At 50.6% G+C, this 22902-nt stretch overlaps 1 protein-coding gene across 3 annotated transcripts in view; it reads right to left on the reverse strand.

Moving 5' to 3' along the window:
* Positions 1-15816: 15816 nt before the first annotated feature.
* The window catches only part of CLIP2 (CAP-Gly domain containing linker protein 2), a 76289-nt gene continuing 69203 nt past the window's right edge, over positions 15817-22902 (reverse strand). For 2 of the 3 annotated variants that reach the window (XM_029220582.1, XM_029220584.1), the window contains 3 exons: positions 22153-22344; positions 21803-21865; positions 15817-17878 (listed from right to left, as the gene is read on the reverse strand). In XM_029220582.1, the coding sequence (XP_029076415.1) occupies positions 17867-17878; positions 21803-21865; positions 22153-22344 (267 nt within the window). In that variant the 3' untranslated portion in view covers positions 15817-17866. The remainder of the gene's footprint in view (positions 17879-21802; positions 21866-22152; positions 22345-22902) is intronic. The other variant, XM_029220581.1, reaches the window with a different exon arrangement.

Raw genomic sequence — 22902 nt, forward strand, 5'->3', positions numbered from 1 at the left:
ATCTGATTTTTAGAATCATTGCTTGGGTGTCCAGTGTGCTAAAGGGACTCGTGGGAGCCTGACTACAGTGGGGACCCCGGGCTGTCAGAGCTGTGGACCACACTCAGGCTCTGAGACCTGGACGTCCCACCAGGGGCCCAACAGTCTGGACCCTCCCAGGTCACAGGGTCGGCTGCCTCCCTCCAAGCCCAAAGCTACCTCCTCCTCCTGCTTTTTTTTTTTTTTTTTTTGCGGTACGCGGGCCTCTCACGGTTGTGGCCTCTCCCGTTGCGGAGCATAGGCTCCGGACGCGCAGGCTCAGTGGCCATGGCTCACGGGCCCAGCCTCTCCGCGGCATGTGGGATGTGGGATCTTCCCAGACCGGGGCATGAACCTGTGTCCCCGGCATCGGCAGGCGGACTCTCAACCACTGCGCCACCAGGGAAGCCCCTCCTGCTATTTTTAATACAGAACCTTGTTGGGATTCAAATGAGCATCTCCAATCTGGGCTTCTTTGCATAATGTCCCTCAATTAACATTTCTAAGGTGCCAAAGAAGAAGACAACACACACAGGCCAAGTGGGGATCCCCTTGCTCTGGGAGGAAATCCACTTTGCCGGTGAGGAGCACATTGCCATCGTCCTGGAAGCTCAGTCCCAGATGGGGTCTCACTGAACCTGACTGAGGGCCCTCTGCCTCTCTGGGACTCAGCTTCCCCTTTGTGAAATGAGGCGGCTGGTGACGTGATCTCTAAGGAGCTTTGCCCCCTCTTGGCTCAGAAACTGCAAATCGTCTCTTTTCCTCCCTGCAAACTTGTAAGGGTGATAAAGGGGATGGACCCATTTAACAGATAAGGAAACTGAGACACAGAGAATGGGAGGGATTTGCCCAACATCACTCAGGGCTTCAATGTCCTTTCATCTCACCCCATAGGGTCTCCCGATCTCTATGGGCCCCCAGGGAATTTGGGGAGACCAGGCCCTCACCGGAAAACAACGAAAGGAAAATTGAGGCAAGACAAGGCCATGGTCCCTCAGGGTTGGGGCAGCCAGGAAACACTTCCTTTTTGTTCTCCATGTCTCAGCCCCAACTCACCTCCTCCAAGAAGTCTTCCTGGATCTCTCACTTCTCTGAGCTACTTCACCCCTTACTGTCCATGTTGCCTACCAACACCTGACCCTCCAGGTGGTCCTCTTCTCCCAGGATGCTCTGGTCTCCTTGATGGACCATGGCTTCACTGAGGTCAAGGAGGAATCCCCTTGGTTCCTGGGCTTCCTGCCTCTCAGCCCCACACGTGGCTTTGCACAGACCTGAGCAAACAGAGCTGGCCATCCCCAACTACCTGCATTCCCAACACATGGCAGGACACTCCATGCGCGCTGGACATGTAAATGAGCGCCAGTCCCCGGGCGCTGACGTAGGTCACTCTTTCCACGGCTGGACTGGACACTCCCGGAGGGCAGGGACCAAGTCGTCTCCTCTTTTTTGACCAACACGTCCTACCCCAGGATCTCCGTGTACGGGGCTGAGTTTACTGTTGGTGCTCAATAAGGCATTTGGGATGTAAGTCACTTTGCTTCTTGGGTCCATGTCTCCATCTGCAAAATGAGAATTCTTGAGTATTTTGTGGAGCATCTGCTACGTGCACGTCCCAGTGATAGACCCTGGGACCCACAAAGGAAGCAGATCTGACCATTCCCTGTTCTCTAGGAGCCCAAGCCTAGCTGGAGAGAGAGGGCATCCAAGAATAAATACCAGGCAATTAGATGGATCCTCTGAGGAAGGCAACAGGCCGTGGGGATGAGAGAAAGAGAGAGATAAAGGGCAAAAGAAGGTGAGCGGAGAGACACACACTAGCTTCTAAGCTGGACCTCAGTGATGGGGGAGGAGAAAGGACGGATCAGGACGAAGAAAGAGCCTGTGGACAAGCCAGGAGGCAGAGACAACACAGGAAGCGTCAGGAATAACGAGTTTTCCAGCTTGACCCAAATGTGGGAGAGAAGATGGGAAAGAGAAGCGGCAGATTTACTGCGGGGGGCCCTGCAGGCAGGGGTGGTGGTGGACCACCGTCATGTCGGGGGGACACGATGCTGTTTGTGACACTTTTGCTGTTGGTGTCCTCCCCATATACCCATGACCCACCTGGCATTACCTGCAAACAGCATCCCATGACTCCGCCTAAGGGTGATGTCTGGCTCTAGGTAAGGGGGGCTCCCTCAACCACTGAGAGGCAGAAGCTGGAAACTGAGCACCCCAGCTGCCCCCGCTCCATGGGACGATCCTGAGGCACGAAGCCAGCCGCAGATCTCAGAGGGTCCCGGGCCCCAATTACCCCAAAGTCACCTGCTAACTGACACACCCTTTACTGGCTTTTCTCCCTGTTCCCCCCCCTCCACAGTCATCCTGGGTCACCTCCCAATCACTTGCACTTAAATCCCTGGGGAATTCGAGCAAAGCCAGCCAGAGTTTCCTATTTCTCTGGGATTGACTCCTATTTAAGAAGCAGCCCAGGAGTATGGGGCTGCAGAAGCCCTGGGGAAGAGGGGGTGTCTGAAGCTATAAAGGCTAAGACACCCCAGAAGTAAGCATCTGTGGAAAAAGTTTGCATCTTTACTCTTTCATTTATTCAGTTATCTCGACTGTACCTCCTTTCAGAGAAAATTTAAAGCCACTTTCAACAACACACGTATAACACTCATGTCAGTTGGGTCATCCTGTGTCTTATTAACTGACATTGCTCCATTGCAGCAGCTTGGTCCTTAAGGCCACCGCTTCCGCCTCCCGCCGTGTACTCTGGGGTTCAGTGTTAACGTTGCTGGTTTGTCTGGAACCCACCCCCCGCCCAGACAAAACACATCCTTTATGGTCTTTTTTAGGTGCATGAGGGTAAGTTTCATGTACTGGGTTGTAACCTTCTTCTTATTGATTTGTAGGAATTCTTAGGATACGATAGATCCCAATTCTTTGTGGAAAATTTTAAAACACTTAGCTATATGCACCGTAAATCCTTCCCCAAACTAAGAGTTAACACTCATTTGTTGTCAATATTTATTTATTAAAATAAGTTAAATATTTTACTTATTAGAAGTTTTACATTTTAATTTAGTCACAGTTGCCAATATTTTCCTTTAACATTTGTGCTTTTTGCATCTTGTTTCAAAAAATTACTATGGCTAATTCTGTTGGGGGCCTCCAACATCCATTCTACCTTTCTGCCTTAGTAACAGAATACCAGTTTTTAGCTGGACATATTGCCACTCAGCTAAAAGACTACATTTCCCAGTCCTCTTTCCAGCTGGGTGTGGCCATTAGACTGACACCTGGCCGATGATATATGAGTGAAAGTGTTTTGTGGGACTTCTGGGACATTTCCCTTCCTTACCTTCTTCAATCTGCCATCTAGAATGTAGATGTGATGTGATGTAGATGCTCCAGCAGTCATTTTGGACTTTGAGGCGACCTCAGAATGGAAGCAACATGCTGAATATGGCAGGGCCAAAGTTAGAAGCCTAATTCTTGGTATCACTGTCATAACAGTTTTTCTGGTTTTGTTTAGTTTTGTTTTGTTGCCTACTTCTAGAGTGATTATACCTGAGATCGAAATGATCTTAAATAAGAGAGAACTTACTTAAGCCACTATTGCTTTGGGTGTTTCCAGTTGAACACACTTCCCTATCCTACATTTTCTTTTAAAAGTTGAACAACTTTACTTTTCACACGTAGTTCTTTAATTCATCTGCAGTTGATTTTTGCTCATGTAGGAGGTGGGAATCTAATTTTATTCTTTCTCCATATGGACAGCTAATTGTCCTAGCATCATTTATTGAATAGTCCAAAACAAAGTATAAGGTATTTTGGAATACATTTAATAAAAGTTACTCAAGACCTAATAGATAACATTGTAAAATTAACTTTGGGATGTAAATTTAAAAAACACTTAGATATGGGGAATTCCCTAGCGGTCCAGTGATTAGGATTCCTTGTTTCCACTGCAGGGGGCAGGGGTTCGGCCCCTGGCCAGGGAACTAAGATCCCCGCATGGCACAGTCCAAAAACAAACAAACAAAAAAACACCTAGATAAATGGAAAGATATACCATGATTACAGATGGGAGGATAATTCATGGATGGGAAGTTAATTCTCCCTTCAATTAATCTATAAATTCAATGCCACCCCAATCAAATCCTAATGTGGGCTTTTCAAGTTATATTTGCAAAGATAAACAAAAACAGGTTAGGAAATTAGGGAAAATAATGGCAGGAAAAGAAGATAAAGCCAGAGGTGAGGGCTTGTGTAGTTGTCAGAGGTGGGCCACAATTTCCCTATGAAATTTTTGGCATCTGATATACAGAGGGAAACATGATCCGTTTTTATCTAAAAGGTAAAAGCAGGCCATTACCAGGTAAACACAGTTGTTCCTGGGAGTGGTGGAGAAATTGAGGGGGTAACAGCTAAGGGGCATGGGGTTTCTTTTTGGGGTGATGAAAACGTTCTAAAATTGATTGTGATGATGGTTACACAATTCCGTGACTATACCAAAAAAAAATAGCACTTTAAATGGGCGAGTTGGGGACTTCCCTGGTTGTCCAGAGGTTAAGACTCTGCGTTCCCAATGCTGGGGGCCCAGGTTCGATCCCTGGTCAGGCAACTAGATCCTGCATGTCACAACTAGAGTCCGCATGTCACAACTAAGAGTCCGCATGTCACTACTAAAAATTCCCACATGCTGCAACTAAAAAATCCCTCATGCTGCAACTAAAGATCCCGCACGCCGCAATGAAGATCTGGTGTGCTGCAACTAAGACCCAGCGCAGCCAAATAAATTTAAAAAATATTAAAATAAAAAAGGGTGAGTTGTATGGTATGTGAATCATATCTCAAGAAAGCTGTTAAAAAAAATGAAAGGAGAGCAAAGAATAACACACAGTAAGGTGTCATAGATGTGTGGGTGTGAGTCCTGTGGTTCCTGGCTCTAAATCAGGCCCCAAACTCACTGGGGTGACTTGAAGAAATGGATCGTTACCTAAAAGTCTCTAAAAGCCTGGAGCATCTCCTAGAGTTGTGACCTGGGATGGTGGGTCTGAGCCCTCTTAATGTGATAATCAGAGGGCAGGTCAGACCTGGTCCAGGCCCAGGGAAAGCTATATCCTCTGCCTGCAGGAGAACGCGTCTTTTTTTGCTTTTTAAAAAACTTTTTATCGAGGTATTGCATACAGAAAAGGACACATGCCACAAGCGTACAGCATGTTGGATTTCATAAACTGAACACTTGCATGTAACCAGCATGTAGGTGAGGAAATAGAATATTCCAGGCCCCCAGAAGTACCCCCATACTTCCTGCTACTCATACCCTGACGACCAACAGCATAGATTACTGTTGCCTGTTTTATTTCATAGACAAATGGGATTCTACAGTGCGCACTGTTTTGCCTGGCACCTTTTGTTTTAAGATTTATTCCTTTTTTTTTTTTTGGCCACGCCTTGCGGCATGCAGGATCCTAGTTCCCCACCAGGGTACCAGGAGTCGAACCCATGCACTGCCCCCCTTGGAAGCGTGGAGTCCCAACCACTGAACCACCAGGGAAGTCCTTTGTTTTTGTTTTTTTAACTGTCTGCTACGCTTCTGTTCTTTATAGCTGGGGGTGAAGTGTGGGAAGGAGGTGAGACAAGCCTAAGGGATGGATATTCTAGGGGATCCTGGTGACCTGTGGTGGTCCTGGCAGGAAAGAGCTGGGGGTGAGGAGGTAACCTAACTGGCTGGCCTGAGTCAGGAGCCCCTGTGTGACCCCAAAGATGATCTCTGTTTGGGATAAACTCTGTAAGAGCCAGCTGCTCCTTGACCCTCGGCCCGTCAGGAGGATCCTCACACAGCATCCCTGCGTGGCGCTACGTGAATAGCATCCCCTGGAGTTGTGCAACATGGCGTCCCGGCTTTCACACAGCCTTTCAGAGAACAGGACTGGACCATCCAGGAAATGGATGTGTCGGGGCAGCCTGGTATAAAGCTGGGCCAGGTTCCTGGTGTAGACCCTCTCCTGTCCTCCATCACCAGCTACCAGGACCCCAGCATCAGTTCCCATTGGAGACCAGTGCACATGGGCAGGACCTCCTGCCCAGCATAGCCTCTAGGTTCGTGGCATCCTCCTGGCAGAATCTGCCCTGACTCCAATAGCTGTGGGTGTCAGAGACCACGGATTCTAAAACGTGCAGGTCCTTAGTGAAAGCCTGGGTGGCATGAGATTCTAGGCAACCATGTGCTTCAGTAAATCAAGGTGACCTTTGCACAGAGAGGCTAGTGAGCCTCTCTAGTTCCTTGGAATGAAGTTTTTGGAAAAAGCAGCAGTGAATGGGTGGGGAGATCTATGGGGCTACCTGAGGGGGCCTACAGGGACAGCCAGGGGAATGAGGCATGGGGTCTCTGCAGAGGGCTGGGGGGCTCCTGAGGTGAAGCGGAGGCAGGGGCCAGGAGAAGGGGAAGCAGAGAGTGAGAGGCTGGACCCAGCCCCGTTGGGCTTGCCACCCCTCCTGCCATTCACCAGCGGTGTGACCTCCAGCAACTGTTTATCCTCCTTGGGTCTCATCTGCTCACCTTTCAAAAAGAGCTGATGGCAATCCTAGAACACCAGTTGCACAGGGTCTAGTGAAGCTTGAATGCCTGGAAGATGAAGAAGACGTAATCCCTGAGAAAAACAATGATTTTAAACTGAGAAAATCAAAAGCCAGCCAAAAAACAAACAAACAAACAAGAAAAGCCAGGGCTTCCCTGGTGGCGCAGTGGTTGAGAGTCCGCCTGCCGATGCAGGGGACACGGGTTCGTGCCCCGGTCCGGGAGGATCCCGCATGCCGCGCGTCTGGAGCCTGTGCTCCACAATGGGAGAGGCCCGTGTATGACAAAAAAAAAAAAAAAAAAAAAAGCCAGCCAAGACTTATGGTAGAGAATTATTTGAAATAATGAAAAAAATTTAAGATGACAGAAATCAAAGACTAGGACCAATGAGGTGACAACTTTAAAATGTAAATGTGTATATAATACAAAGTTGTAATCAGCCAATGAAAATGAAAATGAAAAACCAGGAAATCGGGCTTAAAATTACCCTTAACGAGAGATGAAAGTTAAGAGGTTTAAAATGATGATAAAATAAAGTGACAAAATGAATGTGATTTAAGATTGAAGATCAAAGCCTAACGTCTGAGATTAAAAGATTAAACCTAGGAAAGGTAAAGATGTAAGCATTTAAGAAGATGCAGACAACCACCCACGAGATAAAGAGATTTTCAAGAGGACGGGACCCTGGATGAAGAAGTGACTTTGAGAACGAAGACGGTGCTGTTTACCTTCTAAATAAGAAGTAAACTTGAAAGAGGACTAAGAGAAAAACCGTTTTAAAGGAAACAAGAGCAAAAAATCTTGGAGAAGTTTACAGATACAGAAAATAAACTCAGATTACAAGTAAATGAGGACAATTAAGAGACCCATAAAGGGCTATATTTTTTAGAATGGAGGGCAAACCTGGGAATGTTTGGAGTTCAAGGAAGATGGCCAAGTGGAAAGCAAGGCTGAAGGTTTAGGTGTGTATGTCAGGTGAGGATAGAGCCATCTGACAACTGTTTATTGAGCATCTACTCTGTGTCAGGCACTGGGCTAATTGTGAGGGATATGGAGTGAGCCCCACACGGTGCTTGCCCCTGGGAGAGACAGGTGGTACACAAGTTCAGAATGTGGTCTGTGCCATGAGGGGATGGGGAACGTGCAGGGGGAGAAAAACGCAGGTTATGTGTGTGTGTGTCTTGCCACTTGGAATGGTTTCTCTGAGGCTATGGGGTTTGAGCCAGGATCTGAGGGCTGAGTTGTGAGAAGGGGGACGGGGTACCTGGGGGAGGTCCACGCAGGACTGAGAAATGAAGGATAGAAAGTGACAAACATAATGAAGTCCAGAGATGCACACTTAGCTAGGGGCATAATGAAGAGGTTCCTGGTAAATTTCAGGCTCAAGGCTTCTGGGAAATTGGAGGCAAAGTTGTCTGTGTGGGTCAGAGGGGAGGGTGGTCACTGTGACTGGGAGAAGGAGGCTGTAAGGGGCATCTAGATGGGCGTTGGGGCAGCCCTGGAGGCAGCAGGTCCTTCCCTCTGCTGGGACACCCGAGCGAAAGAGCAGAAAACTTTGCCCAAGTTTCCAGAGAAGACTCTAGAACTCAGTCTCCTGGTTATTTGCTCTATCCCATATTGTCTCCTAAATTTACACTGGGCTCCACACTTCTGTCTTAAGACATTTTTCAGCCACTCTTGGGGGTAGGAGGGGGACCAGAAAAAGTACCCAGAGTTGGGGTTGGCAAGGGGGACATGAAGAAAACGTTTAGGACAGAGATTCTAGGTCTAGGAGGCATCTCCATGGAGGGGGTAGAGCCTAGAGTTAGGAGTGGGTACATCAAGGCCCGAGGTCCTGGGCTTCCCTGGTGGCTCAGTGGTTGAGAGTCCGCCTGCCGATTCAAGGGACACGGGTTCGTGCCCCGATCCGGGAAGATCCCACATGCCGCGGAGCGGCTGGGCCCGTGAGCCATGGCCGCTGAGCCTGCGCGTCCGGAGCCTCTGCTCCGCAACGGGAGAGGCCACAACAGTGAGAGGCCCGCGTACCGCAAAAACAAAGACAAGACCCGAGGTCCTGCAGGGTGGGGAGGCCACCGTGATGGGAGGAGGGAGATGGGTCAGGTCCTGGTCAGCAGGGTCCTGTGATGGAATGAATATCCACCCCCAGCTGGCCTGGGTCCCAGATAGATACTCACATAGAGCCCGGAAGCAAGACTCGGAGGCCACAGGGGCGGAGAGCTCTAGGGTCACGCACTGGGACATCTGGGTCCCCATCTGGTTCTGGCTTGTGAACGTGGCCATGTGCCTTCTGGGCCTCAGTCTCCCCTTCCGCATCCATCCACGGTGGATTGATACGCAGTGGTGAGGTGGCCGAGGGTGACACCTGCTGGTGAGTGGGAAGCATCACAGGCTTGGCTTGCCAGGTGGGTTCCCGCGGATCCAGGGCTGTGTATTTCACCCACCCTCCAGCTTCACCCCCAGTTCCCTCAGGAGGATATGGCCAAGACCTCCCAACTGACCTAGCTGGTCTGACTGATGTTTCCCCAGGAATTCGGAGTAAAGAAGGGAAGTGGGACAAGAGAAATCCCGGTTCCTGAGACCAGCACCCCCCAGGAGACAGACCCTGTGTTGGGGGGAGGGGATGTCACAACAATCCCATAAGATGTATCCCACTATCCCTGCCATACTGGAGATGGAAAAACAGAGGCTCGGGGAGGTTTAGGGGTCTGGTGCAGGTCATAAACCTGGTAAGTGGCTGAGCTGGAATACAAAATCAGACTGTCCAGTTCTTAAGCCTGCTCAGGTTCTTGGCAATTTTTTTCTCTGAAATTAGCTGAACAAATAAAAAAGTTCACACATCACGGCTTAACAAAGATTACCAATACAGTTTGGTGTTAATATGAACAAGTCACACTCCTCCCACAATCTTACTGGTACACATGTGGAAACATGGCAATTATCACAATGTAAAATTCGTTTTCTTTTTTAAAAAGTAATTTACTGAGGTGAAAATTATATCACATAAAATTAATCATTTTAAATGATTAAATGATCACTTAGTGGCATTCAGTATTTTCATGACGTTATACAACCAACACTTTTTAAAAAAAATATTTATTTATTTATTTGGCCATGTTGGGTCTTAGCTGTGGTACGAAGGATCTTCGTTGCTGGCATGTGGGATCTTCGTTGGGGCATGCGGGAATCTTTTGCTGCGGCACGCGGGCTCTAGAGTGCGCGGGCTCAGTAGTTATGGACAAGTTTCCATAAAAGAAATGGACAAGCTTCCCCCTCACCAGACCCCACTGCATGTGTGCCAGGCCCTGCCCCCCAAGGTATGAGACCTTCCCCTTCTTTCTTTTTTCATTATATTTAACCTTGTCTTCACTGTAAAAATTAATAGACTTTTTTTAAAAGATGTTGCTTTAAAAAATATTTATTTGGCTGCGTCGGGTCTTAGTTGTGGCACGCGGGATCTTCATGGCAGCGCGTGGACTTCTCTCTAGTTGCAGCGCGAGGGCTCAGTAGTTGTGGCGTGTGGGCTTAGTTGCCCTGCAGCATGTGGGATCTTAGTTCCCCGACCAGGGATCAAACCCACGTCCCCTGCATTGGAAGGCGGATTCTTATGCCCTGGACCACCAGGGAAGTCCAACAACCAGCACTTCTATTTAGTTTCAAAAAATTTCCATCACACCAAAGTCAAACCCTACCTCCCTTAAGCAGTTTCCTCCCCACTGCCTCTTCCCATCAGACCTTGGCAACCAGCAATCTGCTTTCCATCTCTATGAATTTATTCTGGACATTTCATTTAAATGGAATCATAGGGTATGTGACCTTTTATGACTGGCTTCTTTTACTTAGCATCACGATTTGGAGGTTTATCCACCTGGTAGCATGTATCAATATTTCATTCTTTTTTATGGTGGAAAAATATTCCATTATGTGGATCTACCACATTTTGTTTATCTAGTCAAAGCTGATGGGCATTTGCGCTGTTTTCACTTTGGGGCTACTGTGAAGAATGCTGCTGTGAACATTTGTGCACAGGTTTTGGTGTGGACATTTAAAAATTTATCTTGGGTATATACCTAGGAGTAAAATTGCTGGGTCATATGGTAAGTCTATGGTTAACATTCTGAGGAACTGTCAAGCTATTTTCCCACGTGGCTGCACCATTTTACAGTCCCACCAGCAATGTATGAGAATTCCAATTTCTCCACAAGCTTGTCAGCACTTGTTACCGTCTGCCTTTTAATTGTAGCCCTCCTAGTGGGTGTGAAGTGGTATCTCACTGAAGTGGTTTTCTTGGGAGGGTGGGGGTTAGTGCCACCCCACTACAAGATCTTAGTTCCCTGAACAGGGATTGAACCCAGGCCACGGCAGTGAGCACAGAGTCCTAACCACTGCAAGGGAATTCCCCTCTGATTGAAGTTTTATTTATTTATTGAAGTTTTATTTATTCAGTTAATTTAATTTAATTTTGGCTGCATTGGGTCTTCATTGCTGCGCGCAGGCTTTCTCTAGTTGCGGTGAGCGGGGGCTACTCTTCTCTGCGGTGCGTGGGCTTCTCACTGCAGTGGCTTCTCTTGTTGCAGAGCACGGGCTGTAGGCTCGCGAGCTCAGCAGTTGTGGCTCGCGGGCTCTAGAGCTCAGGCTCAGTAGTTGTGGCACACGGGCTTAGTTGCTCCTCAGCATGTGGGATCTTCCCGGACCAGGGATTGAACCCGTGTCCCCTGCATTGGCAGGCGGATTCTTAACCACTGCACCACCAGGGAAGTCCACTCATTGAAGTTTTGATTTGCATTTCCCAATGACCAACGATGCTGAGCTTCTTTTCATGTGTTTCTTGGCCATTTGTCCATCTGCTCTGGAAAAATGTGTATTCAGATCCTTTGCCTCATTTTATTTTATTTTAAAAAATTGATTAATTAATTTATTTCTGGCTGTGTTGGGTCTTCTTTACTGTGCACAGGGCTACTCTTCATTGCGGTGTGCGGGCTTCTCATTGCAGTGGCTTTTCTTTGTTGCTGAGCACGGGCTCTAGGTGCACAGGTTTCAGTAGCTGTGGCACCTGGGCTCAGTAGTTGTGGCTCACGGGCTCTAGAGTGCAGGCTCAGTAGCTGTGGTGCACGGGCTTAGTTGCTCTGCGGCATGTGGGATCTTCCTGGACCAGGGCTTGAACCCACGTCCCCTGCATTGGCTGGCGGATTCTTAACCACTGCACACCAGGGAAGTCCCCCTATGCCTACTTTAAATTGAGGTATTTATCTTTTTATTGTTGAGTGAAAGAGTTCCTTATATATATGCTGGATACTAGACCCTTAGCAGGTAAATGATTTGCAAACATTTTTTCTCACCTTTGGTGTATATCCTTTGAGGCAAAAAAAGGTCTAAATTTTGATGAAATTCAATTGATCTATTTTTCTCCCCTTTGGTTGCTTGTGTTTTAGATTCTTATCTCAGTGGCTGATTCCAGGGCTGAGGCAGGAAAAATACAAAATGAGTTTGGAGCATACTGTAGAAAGTATGGAAGTGCTCAAAAGACAAAAGGATGAGGGCACATCAAAGGGACAGGGGATGGGACTTCCTCCGTGGTTAAATGGTTAAACTTCCACCTTCCAATGCAGGGGGCATGGGTTGGATCCCTGGTCGGGGAACTAAGATCCCACGTGCTGCGAGGTGCGGGCCAAAAAAACCAAACCAAAACAAAAAGGGACAGGGGAGCCAACTGAAGGCACTCCCAATGGTCAGGGCTAGAACAACTTGAACAATAAAGTAAATAACAATCGTATTGGATAATAACCCAAAGTATGGAATAAATATCTATGAGTCCATAGCAAAATAAATACATAGATAAATAAATGGGGGAGAAGAAACAATTCTCTCTTACAGAACAATTCCAGTTAATAAATGGAGACAGAATGGGAGAACTAGAAAACCGCTACTAGAATATCATAGTAATAATTACAGCAGGCAAGCTCCGTGGACAGATGCAAAAATCAGTGGTGAAAGTTTAAGGAGAAATGGGACATTTGCACGATCTCAAAGTATATCCTCCCAAATAGTTACGATTAGAAACGGAAAAAAAAAGAGTCATTTGACAGTGGAGAATCCAAGTGAGACAGGCTGGGACCTGGGACCCTCTGCTGCAGTGCTGCAATGCTTGCACCTGGACACACCTCTCCTTGAGTAACAAAATACAAAGAAACTGTATGGGACTGAAGAGTGAAAGCAGGGTACTGCACCTGGACCCTGCACACAGCATCAACTAAGGGGTGGGCAAAACTCCTAAGCCAACCCTCCGGCCCGACCCCTGGACACACCCCTACTCTTACCCCATATAAGAAACAAGCTTGCCCCCCTCAGGGAGCGAGCAAGGGAACCTGTTGTTTGTTCTCACCGCCCCCTGCTGCAGCAGGGGCCCCAGGAAAGCCTTGCCCAAATTTCTTGTCTGGCCTCTAGTCAATTTCTATAGATTGGGGAAGGCCAGGAACCCTGGTCGGTGACACTAGCACACATCACCTTAACCAAGCGATCGAGGTTAACGAAGCATCATCGGTAGTAACACAGATTGACTGAAATCAGGTGCCCCCGATACGGGGCAGCGACAGGACACACCACCTCGGGGCTCCATCTAATCGTGAGAAAACACCAGACAGACCAAACTGGGGGACGCTGTGTCAAGGTCGTGAAACACCAGGAAAGTCCGCTAAACTACAGACTGGATGATGAATCCATGCCCTGTGGGATCCGGATGGGATCCCGGACCAGAAAAGGGATATTTAGAGGAAAAACTGGTGAAATCCAAATAAGGTCTGTACTTGAGTCCACAGCACCCTACCAGCGTCAGTGTTCTAATTTGGATCATCGTCCTGTGGTTGGACAAGAGGTTTACTCGAGAGGAAGCTGGTGAAGGGTGTGTAGGAATTCTATCCGCAGTTCTTCTGTATGGCTGACATTATCTCAACACTTAAAAGTTAGGAAAGTCAAGGGGAATTCCCTAGTGGTCCAGCGGTTACGACTCTGCGTTTCCACTGCAGGGTTCGATTCCCGCTTGGGGAACTAAGGTCCTGCATGTGGCGTGGTGCAGCCCCGAAAAACCAAAAAATCGATCCAGGGTGGTGTCGAGACACCCTCTGCCCAGACTGGCAGGCTCCCGCCCCCTGCCACCCATACCCCAGACCCGGCTCTGGGGGGAGCGAGCTTGCTGCCTCTAAACTGGACTGCCCAGGGGCCCACCAAGCTGGGGGTGAGGGCTCCCAGAGGCCTACAGATGGAGAAAGGACAACTTCCCTGCTAGGCTGGGAGAGTGAAGGAAACCACCAGGTGTAGCCCATAAGCTAAGGGCTTCTCACGGTCTCATTTAGACCCCACGGTGCACAAGATCAGTTTCATTTTCTCCATTTTACAGATGAAGAAACTGAGGCTCAGGAAAGTGGAGAAATGGGCCTGGCCCACAGCCAGAGGGTGGCGGGCTGGGCTGGACCCCAAGGACGTCCAGTGCCTGAGCTCTTCCCAGGGTGATGCTGTCAGAGACACCCCCTCCCCAAGGGGTACAGCTCTGAAGGGCTCAAGGCTGCCCTCCAGGTCTTTGACTTTGCACACACCTCCCTGAGTCCCCACCCCTGGGCTTCCCGCCCCCCAGGCATTGAGCCCCTGTGAGCAGGACTCTGTGGCAGGCTGTCGTCACCACCTCACCCCTGGCGGACAGCCCCCTCACTCTCCTTCAGGTGTCCTCCTTTCATCCCGCACCTCCTGGATGCCAAGCCCCGGACAGATAAGGACTCAGGAAGCTCCTTCCATGAGATTCAAGCCCTCCTTCTCCATCTGGCCTCAGGTCACATGCACCCTCAGCCCCTGTAAGGGCCAGAGACACCAGGCCCCTCGCCCTTCCCTTGACAGTCCCTGCCTGCCCACACTTCCTTCCTCCCCGCCCCCGCCCCCAGCAACCTCTTCTTCACCGCAGCTAACACAGGGTTACGTCAACTGCTGGCCTGGGAGCCATGAGCGGGTGGGGGGGGTCTCTCTCTTCTCCGACCACGAGCCCCCAGCGTGGAGTTCCCACCGAAGGTTAAACTGGTCCCGGAAACGCTTTACCTCGGGGAGGGTGACCCACTTAGCATCATCACCAGGTGGGTGACTGGGCTAACACAGTGCCTTGGGTAAAATGGAAAAAAAAAACCCAATAAGTCACAGCGGTGCTTGGTAAGTCTCAGAGGAAAGGATCTTTGCAGAAGCTCTCTGCATTTCAGAATACTGGGCTGATGAGTTCTGGAAAGATAGAGACCATTTATATCGGAGGCGCCAGAAACCTAAGAATTGGCTGCTGTTTCAATCTATCCCAGATCTGCCCCGGATGGACACTGTGTTGACTGCTCTCCATCTGTCCCCACCTCCAGCCCCACTGTGCACCCCCCTCTCCATCCTGGCTGTGCCCCAGGAGCTGACCTCTACGGCCTCCAATAGGCTCCCTTGCCTTGGCTTCTGCTTGTGTTCAGCCAATGGGAGGGGCTGGCAAGAGCGGCAGGGGGTGGGGGGTAGTAGAGACCCTCATAGGTTTCCTTTGCCCTGTCCACACCTGTGCACACAACCCCTCCTTAAACTCTCATTCCCCCTCACATGGCCCCACTGCTTCCTCCAGGACTCTGCTGATACAGTGCCTGAGAAGGAGCACAAATCTTCTGGGTACGTTCAGCTGTTAACCTCGAGAGCCTTGTTCAGTCTCCATGGGGGCGGGGGGGAGGACCCTCAACTGCACAGCCTGCAAAATGACCATAAAGCTTGCAAAACTTTGACCATCTGATCCATAGACATCTTGCTGCAGGAGACAGGATTAGCTACTGAAGTCTTAAGTGTTCTCACCAAACGCATCAAACTTGTGTTAGCTGATCCATCACTATCTTGTACATACTATTTTGTATTTTCGATTGTTCCTTGTGGGCCCACTTATACCTCCAACAGATTCAAATCCAACCCCCCAGACCTCTCTGGCAACCTTGCCTGGCCTCCGCTGCTGCCCCCCATCTCTGGTTCTCTGCCTGTTCTTGCTGAGCTCCCTCTCCTTGGACATGGCAGCCACACCAGGCCCTCTGAGGCTCTCATCAGCCATTCACACCTGAGTAAGAATTAGCTGGCAGTCCACCAGGAACAGGATCAAGACACACTCCTGGCACCAGGGTGCCAGTGAGCTGAGAGAGGATGGGGGAGCCCAGGGAACCCACAGAGAGAAGCAGAAACTGCAGGGGTCCTGGACCTCAGTCACAAGCTTTATTGTCTCGAGCACGGACTCGCCACACTTCAACAATTCCACTTTGGGGAAGGGAAGGGTGCAGGAGGACCAGGGGAGGGGGCGTGGCTGAGCACACACTGGGCAGGCGCAGATGCTCACAGGGAAAGCACTCGCCACCCGCCAGCCCGCCCCGGGGCTCAGCCCCTCCCGGTGTGGGCTTTTGGCTGTTAGTAGACTAATCTCCAGTGGGCAGGGCGGCTGCCTGACTGCTGGAAAGAGTAGAATTTGACTCTGGGTTAAGCCACTACAGCATTGCTCCTAGACCGTTGTTAATAAAACCGCATGCAAGAGCTACCGAAAGCCAACGGGGAGAGGGGAAGGGGCCGATGGGACGAACTGGCCATCCCCAGGATGGGCTGCTTTGGGGCAGGGACGTGAACACCACCCACCTGTACCCAGGAGCACTCAGAGGCTACCTGGGCTGCTCCCAGGGCACCAACTGCATACCTGTCCTGGTGCAATTCAGGAACACCGTGATGGGCCATCAGATTCCCCCCTCTAGCCCCTAGTGGGAGAGGCCCCTGTGAGCACTCTCCCTGAGCTGCGGGAGGAGGGGCAGGCCCTCCACAGAGATGCTGCAGGGTACAAGGCAGTCACCCATGGGCCCTCCAGCTCTAAGAGTGGGGGCTTTGGGCAGACGCTGTCTTTTCCCACTATGCATGAGGCTGGAGTAACCTGGCAGGGCTCGAGGGGAAGCGGGGGAGGCAGGGAGATTTTTCTTGTCCCAATCATCCTTGGGCTCTTTTCTTGGCTACAGAAGACAGGGCTTAGAAAGCCCAAGGCAGATGCCTTGTGCCACTGAAAGGGGGCTGTCGGATTGTGTGTTCCTGTGCATGTGTGGCCACGCCCCCCTGAAGGCTCACCCATGTGCACCCGGCTGTGTATGTGCACGGCGAGGTCGCAGGAGCACACGGCCCTGCCAGGCCTGGGGCTTGGTCCTGGAACCCGAGGGTGAGCGTCCACATGGTCTGAGTGTGGCTGACTGCATAAGTCCCACCTACATGGCACGTGTGCACTCATGACCCCTCTGAGTGTGTGTGTGCCAAGGGTCAGTGGGTGTATGTGTCGGGGTCTGCATGGGTGAGCGCAGGTGGCAGGCCCGGTTTCGGAACATCAAGTCAACCCAGGGGACAGCACGTTACTGACCGATCAAAACATACCCAGAGCCCTAGTCCTGGGCCCCCCTGGGGCCGCCCTGCCCCAGCTCCAAGCCAGGTCACTTGGGGTAGGGGGTACAGGAAGGAGAGGGGCTTCCAGACTTTCCCAATACTGTGGCTCCCGGCCTTGGTGACTACCCTCCGGCCAGCAGCTCGGAGCCGTGTGTGCGTTGGGGTCAGGGTGGGAACGAAGGGCCTTGCCTCCCAAGCACTTTGAACCTGGGGCCTCACTGGGCAGACAGGCTGAAGGGAGCTTGTACCACTGCATGAAAGAGGCTCAGTATGCGGGGACAAGAAGCCCTGGGGACTGCCTTGGCCTGGAAGCAGCTGCAGAAAAGGGGGTCCCCCACCTGGCTCCTAAGGGCTGGACTTCCCTCCTTGGTGCCGGAAGGAGAAGCTGGAGCCCTCCTCTGGCCCCTTCCCGGAACAATGGCTCTGGGGTCTGAGAGGGACCCAGGAGAAGGGGAAGAAAGGGAGGGCAGGGACATGCCCAGAGGGCCACGATGGTCCTCAGGGCAGCTCCTTCTGGGGAGGGGGCCTGGCCGGATCACCTCGGCCTCCCCAAGCCAACTCCAGAAACCGCCGGGGTGTCCAGGGCGTCCAGGGCGTCCAGGCTCAAGGTCCCGGGGGCCAGGCCGGGGCTGTACCGCCTTCTGTGGAAGGTCGCGCTTGAGGAAGCCTCCTGGTCCGGCAGGGGGGTCGGGGTAGGGGATTGTCCGCGGCCGTGGGTACGTTATTGTTACACTGTTCTCTTCTCCAAAGCGACAGTCCTGGCCCCTGCCTGGAGGTGGCGCCGCTGGGGCAGGCTGGAGGGGCTCTGGTGTGGACCGGGCAGCTCCACAGTGTCCCTCAGGGTCAGTGCTTGTCCTGGAGAGAGAATGGGCTTGGTCAGCAAGTGTCTCAGTGGGCATAGGGACAAGCGGCAGAGGGGGTGGGGTGGGGCTGGGGGAGGAGACCCACCTGGGCCAGGTAAAGGGAATAGCATGTGCAAAGGCCCTGAGGCAGGAGCAGTCTCTTCGCTGTGTGTTTGGGGCATGGTGAGACAGGAGGCCGGGTGGGAGCAGCTTATGAGAATTAAGGGGAAGAGGCGAGAGCAGGTGGGTTTTACGGACAGCTCTGAGGGCCTGCACGGAGGCTGGATCCGAGGAAAGGAAAACTGGTGCTGAGACCCCAAGCCTCAGTTTTCGCGTCTGTAAACCAGGATGACCCCCGTGTGCCTTGCAGGACAGAGCCGCACAAGCTCTGGACATCAACTCCCAGGGTGCCTGGTACAGGCAGTTCCTCTGCAGACACAACCCCACCACGTCCCGCTACAGCTCCGTGCCTCCACCCTGCTCTCGGGTCCTGTGCAGGGCTCCCTCCTCCCCGCGCCCATCTCTCTCTGCTTCTCACTCACAGGGCCAGGCCCTCAGCAGATGCTGTGGTCAAGGTTCTCCTGTCTCTACACGAGCGCCTGCGGCCGTGGGCCCACTGGCCAAGTTGGAAGGACAAGCCTTCCTTCCTGTGCTCCAGCCTCACTGGCCCAAAGGTCACACAGCGAGCCGGGGACAGAGCCTAATCGGGCTAGCACCTGGGCCCCAGGTGGGCTCTCTAACACTGTGGGCGAATGCCAGTGGCTAACTGTGGGGTGGAGGCCACCAGGCAACCTCTTAAAACACAACACAGCAAAGACATTCCCAGCAAGGGAGTCAGGTCCATGAAGTTTTAGGAAACAAATTTTCCACCCACAATTTTATAAAACATAGACTTTACAAAGACTGCTTAAGGAAGAGAGAAAATATTCAGTGAAAAAAAACAAGAGGTGAAATTGAATATAGAGCACACTACCTACTCCATTAAAATAATTTAGGTAATTCCCTGGCGGTCCAGTTGTTAGGACTCCGCACTTCCTCTGCAGGGGGCCCAGGTTTGATCCCTGGTGGAGGAACTAAGATCCCACAAGCTGCGCGGCGTGTCCAAAAAAATAATAATAATACAATACAGTATAGTAATTTATGTTACTTTGCAACCATCACAGTAAAGACCGGCTCAGGCAAGATTCATGAATGGATGATGAATCCAGGGGACATCTGGGTGAGGAACAGAGGATTCACAAGGTCTTCCAGGGTCTCCACCGAATGCTCGTTAGGAAATAACCAGCAACTATACAGCGGAGGAGTCAGACAACACCTTGACCAGGTGATCAAGATTCACTCAGGAATGAAGGGCGGATGGACATCACACACCGCAGTCGTGATGCCCGGAGGAGAATGTGGCACTGACTGTGTATTCCAGCCTCAGTTGTAGAACCTGGCTCTGAGCAGCAGGAGCCATCGGACAAACCTCAAAGGAGGAATCTTCTATTAAAAAAGGAGGGAGGACTGTATTTCAAAAACGTCAATGTCGGGACTTCCCTGGTGGCGCAGTAGTTAAGATTCCGCCTGCCAATGCAGGGGACACGGGTTTGAGCCCTGGTCTGGGAAGATCCCACATGCCGCGGAGCAACTAAGCCCGTGCACCACAACTACTGACGCTGCGCTCTAGAGCCCGTGAGCCACAACTACTGAGCCTGTGCGCCTAGAGCCCGTGCTCCGCAACAAGAGAAGCCACCGCAGTAAGAAGCCCGTGCACCGCAACAAAGAGTAGCCCCCGCTCACTGCAACTAGAGAAGGCTTGCGTGCAGCAACGAAGACCCAACACAGCCAATAAATAAATAAATAAATAAATATCAATGTCATAAAAATCAAAGTGAAGCTGAGGAAATGTTCTAGATTCAAGCAGACTAAAGAGACATAACAAGTAAATGCAATGAGCTGACTCAACCTTAGACTGGATCCTGTACTGAGGGGGAAAGAGCTTTGAAGACACTCCCGGGTCAAGTGAAGAAATTGTGTATGGAGAGTGATTGGATATAAATCTCATATCAGCATTACATTTGCTGAGATTTTTTTTAATTTTTAAAAAATATTTATTTATTTGGTTGCACAGGATCTTAGTTGTGGCAGGCGGGCTCCTTAGTTGTAGCTCTCATCTCCTTAGTTGTGGCACGTGGGCTCCTTTTAGTTGCGGCAGGTGGGCTCCTTAGTTGTGGCACATGGACTCCTTAGTTGTGGCAGGAAGGCTCCTTAGTTGTGGCTCACCAGCTCCTTAGTTGTGGCATGCAAACTCTTAGTTGTGGCATGCATGTGGGATCTAGTTCCCTGGCCAGAGATCAAACCCAGGTCCCCTGCATTGGGAGCGTGGAGTCTTAACCACTGCACCACCAGGGAAGTCGCTGAGATTGTGAATTGTACTGTGTTTATGTAAAATCACGTCCTTTTTCTCAGGAATACGGACTGAAGTATTAAGGACCATGACACATGCAATTATACTCAAATGGTTCAGAAAAATACTCCACGCATATAACACACACATCTACACATAGAGAACAAAAGATAAAGCAAATGGGGCAAAAGATTAACAACATGTTATGTTGGGGAAAAGGAGAGCTGATGCTCTAGGTGCTAATTTTATTCTTGCCACTTTTTTGTCAGCTTGAAATTATTTCCAAATAAAAAGTTAATGTCTAAGTGTCAACTATACTTCAATAAATTTTTTTTTAAAACTTAATGTGTACACACATCTACAGACACATACATATACATATAACAATTATTTGCAGGAGTTCTGTTCTACAGAATCACACAGATGCGGAATCAGCAAATACTGAACCATTGCTCCCAGTGGAAATACAAAGTTCCTGCAAACCTCTGGTCTGACATTTTCGTTGATTGATCAATATGTAACCATGTTTCATGTGTGCTTCTGTTTAAAGACACCTCACTGAATATATATTGTTGACTCATTAATAATGAACTCAAGGACAGCAGCACCGTAACTCATGCCTGAATGAAGCTTCTCTAAAGTACTTTCTGGAAGGCACATTGCAGCCTTCTTCCACTTAGGAACACTAGGCAGCTCTTCAGCAAGACACTTGGGGACCATTTTAAACGGCGGAAATCACCAAGAAGAAAAGCATGAAAATGTGAAAAACATGTCACTAAATAGACCGTGAAAAGGACACTTGTTTGCAGAATGAGCTAAACAAGAAGGCAGCACGGTGTTTTGTATGAGCTCAGCTGGGAACATGCATGTCCGGTGATTAAATTTTTTCTCCACTCTGCATGGGTGTACACGAATGACCAGGCAAGTGCTATGAGTATTGAGTTTGGGGTTACAAATAAATGTTACCAAGTAGGTAAGTCTGCAAATACGGAACAGTGAGGATTGACTGTACATCCATACACATACACACATGTACATGCTTAGCAAAGTTGAGGAGGGATATCACTTAAAAATGTTAACCTTGGTCATCTCTGGGTAGAAGGGCTACTGGTAAGTATTTTTTTTTTGGTTTCGCTGCGTGTCTTGTGGGATCTCAGTTCCCCAAGCAGGGATTGAACCCAGGCCCATGGCAGTGAAAGCATGGAGTCCTAACCACTGGACCGCCAGGGAATTCCCAGTATTTTCTTTATATATTTAAAATTTTTTTTCCCCAAAAGTTGCCCAGTAGGCATGTATTACTTTATAATAAAAGGTTTTCTTTTTTTTTTTTTTTTTGAAAGAGAAACAAGGTTAAAAGAGCAGGATGGTAATTGAATCAAGTTTGACTACATTGGCCCCACTCTGTGAGCGACCCTATTGTAAAGCCTCTTGCACGATGTATCTGTGTATTTTTGGTAGCTTTTCAAAGTTTTTCTCCAGAGAAGTCGGCCTGTACGGGAGGGCCGTGGGAGTGGCAGAGCATCTCCCCGGGGCCAGGGTGTCCCTTACCTCTTGTTTGTGGGCCTTGTCTTGCTGGTGGATGCCATTTGCAGAACCGGAATTGCCGGGGGCCTGTAAGAGTCGAGGGCAAGACGCTGAGCAAGGTTCACCAGGCAGCATTTCCTGGTTTGTCCACTAGATGGCGAGGGTTTCCCAACAGGACCATCTCAGGATCCAAACTCTGAGCAGAACCCATCAGCGTAGGGGTCCCAGGACACACCCCAGGAAACACAGGCTCTCAGGACAGCTCCGCCCTTAGTCTGAGCTCCTCAGGATAAAGCCATGTACCCCTTGGGCTGGGACTCCCAGGGCGCAGGGCGGAGTCTCTCCCCTCAGGACCTGGCTGAGACCCGGCTCACCTGGGACTTATCGGGGCAGCCCCTCATAGCCTCCATGAGCCTCTCCACCTGCTGAGCCTGGTCCAGCGCGTCCCGCAGCGCATCCTCCGTGCTCATCAGCTGGTGCCGCAGCCGCAGGAGCTCCGGGGACGAGCACGAGGACGGCTCAACGAGGGAGTAGCGCCTCTGGTCCGACAGGGGCTTCTCCTTGTCCTGGAAGCAGCAGGAGAGAGGAGGAGCGTGTGCATGCGTGTACGTGTTGCAGGAGGGTGGTCTCTCCTTTAGGCCGGAAACTCTCATGTGTCCCGCCTCATCTCTGGGTCAGGCCTGAGAATCACCAGGATGCCCCTCAGGCCTCCCTCCCTCACCTAAGGGTCCTCTCTGAAGCATCTTCCTTGGCCCCCGCCCTGAATTCCCGGGCTCTGTCAGATGCTCCATATTCTTCAGTTCCTGAAACCCAGGACCCCTCCTCCCCCTCTTTCCTTCTTGCACCCCGCCGCCTCCCTCCACACTGTTTATGTGGGTCCCTCCTCTTCACCTCTAGACCTACAGCCTCATCCCCAAACCTCTCCTCAGAACCCTCCCCTGCCCCAACAGGACATGCCTTCCCTTCCCTTCCAAGTGCTCTGCAGCTGACCCCGCCCACCATGGTACCTGGAGATGCACCTGCCTTGTGGGCAGGCCAGCCTCCTCACTCCCACACGAAGCTTCCCTGCACTGCCCTCCCTGGGCCGGTGCTTCCAGGGTCCTTCTGCTCTGCTCTGACCCTCT

This window comes from Monodon monoceros, unplaced genomic scaffold (genome assembly GCF_005190385.1).
Source record: "Monodon monoceros isolate NGI ecotype Baffin Bay Population unplaced genomic scaffold, NGI_Narwhal_1 Super_Scaffold_13, whole genome shotgun sequence".
Taxonomy (NCBI): domain Eukaryota; kingdom Metazoa; phylum Chordata; class Mammalia; order Artiodactyla; family Monodontidae; genus Monodon; species Monodon monoceros.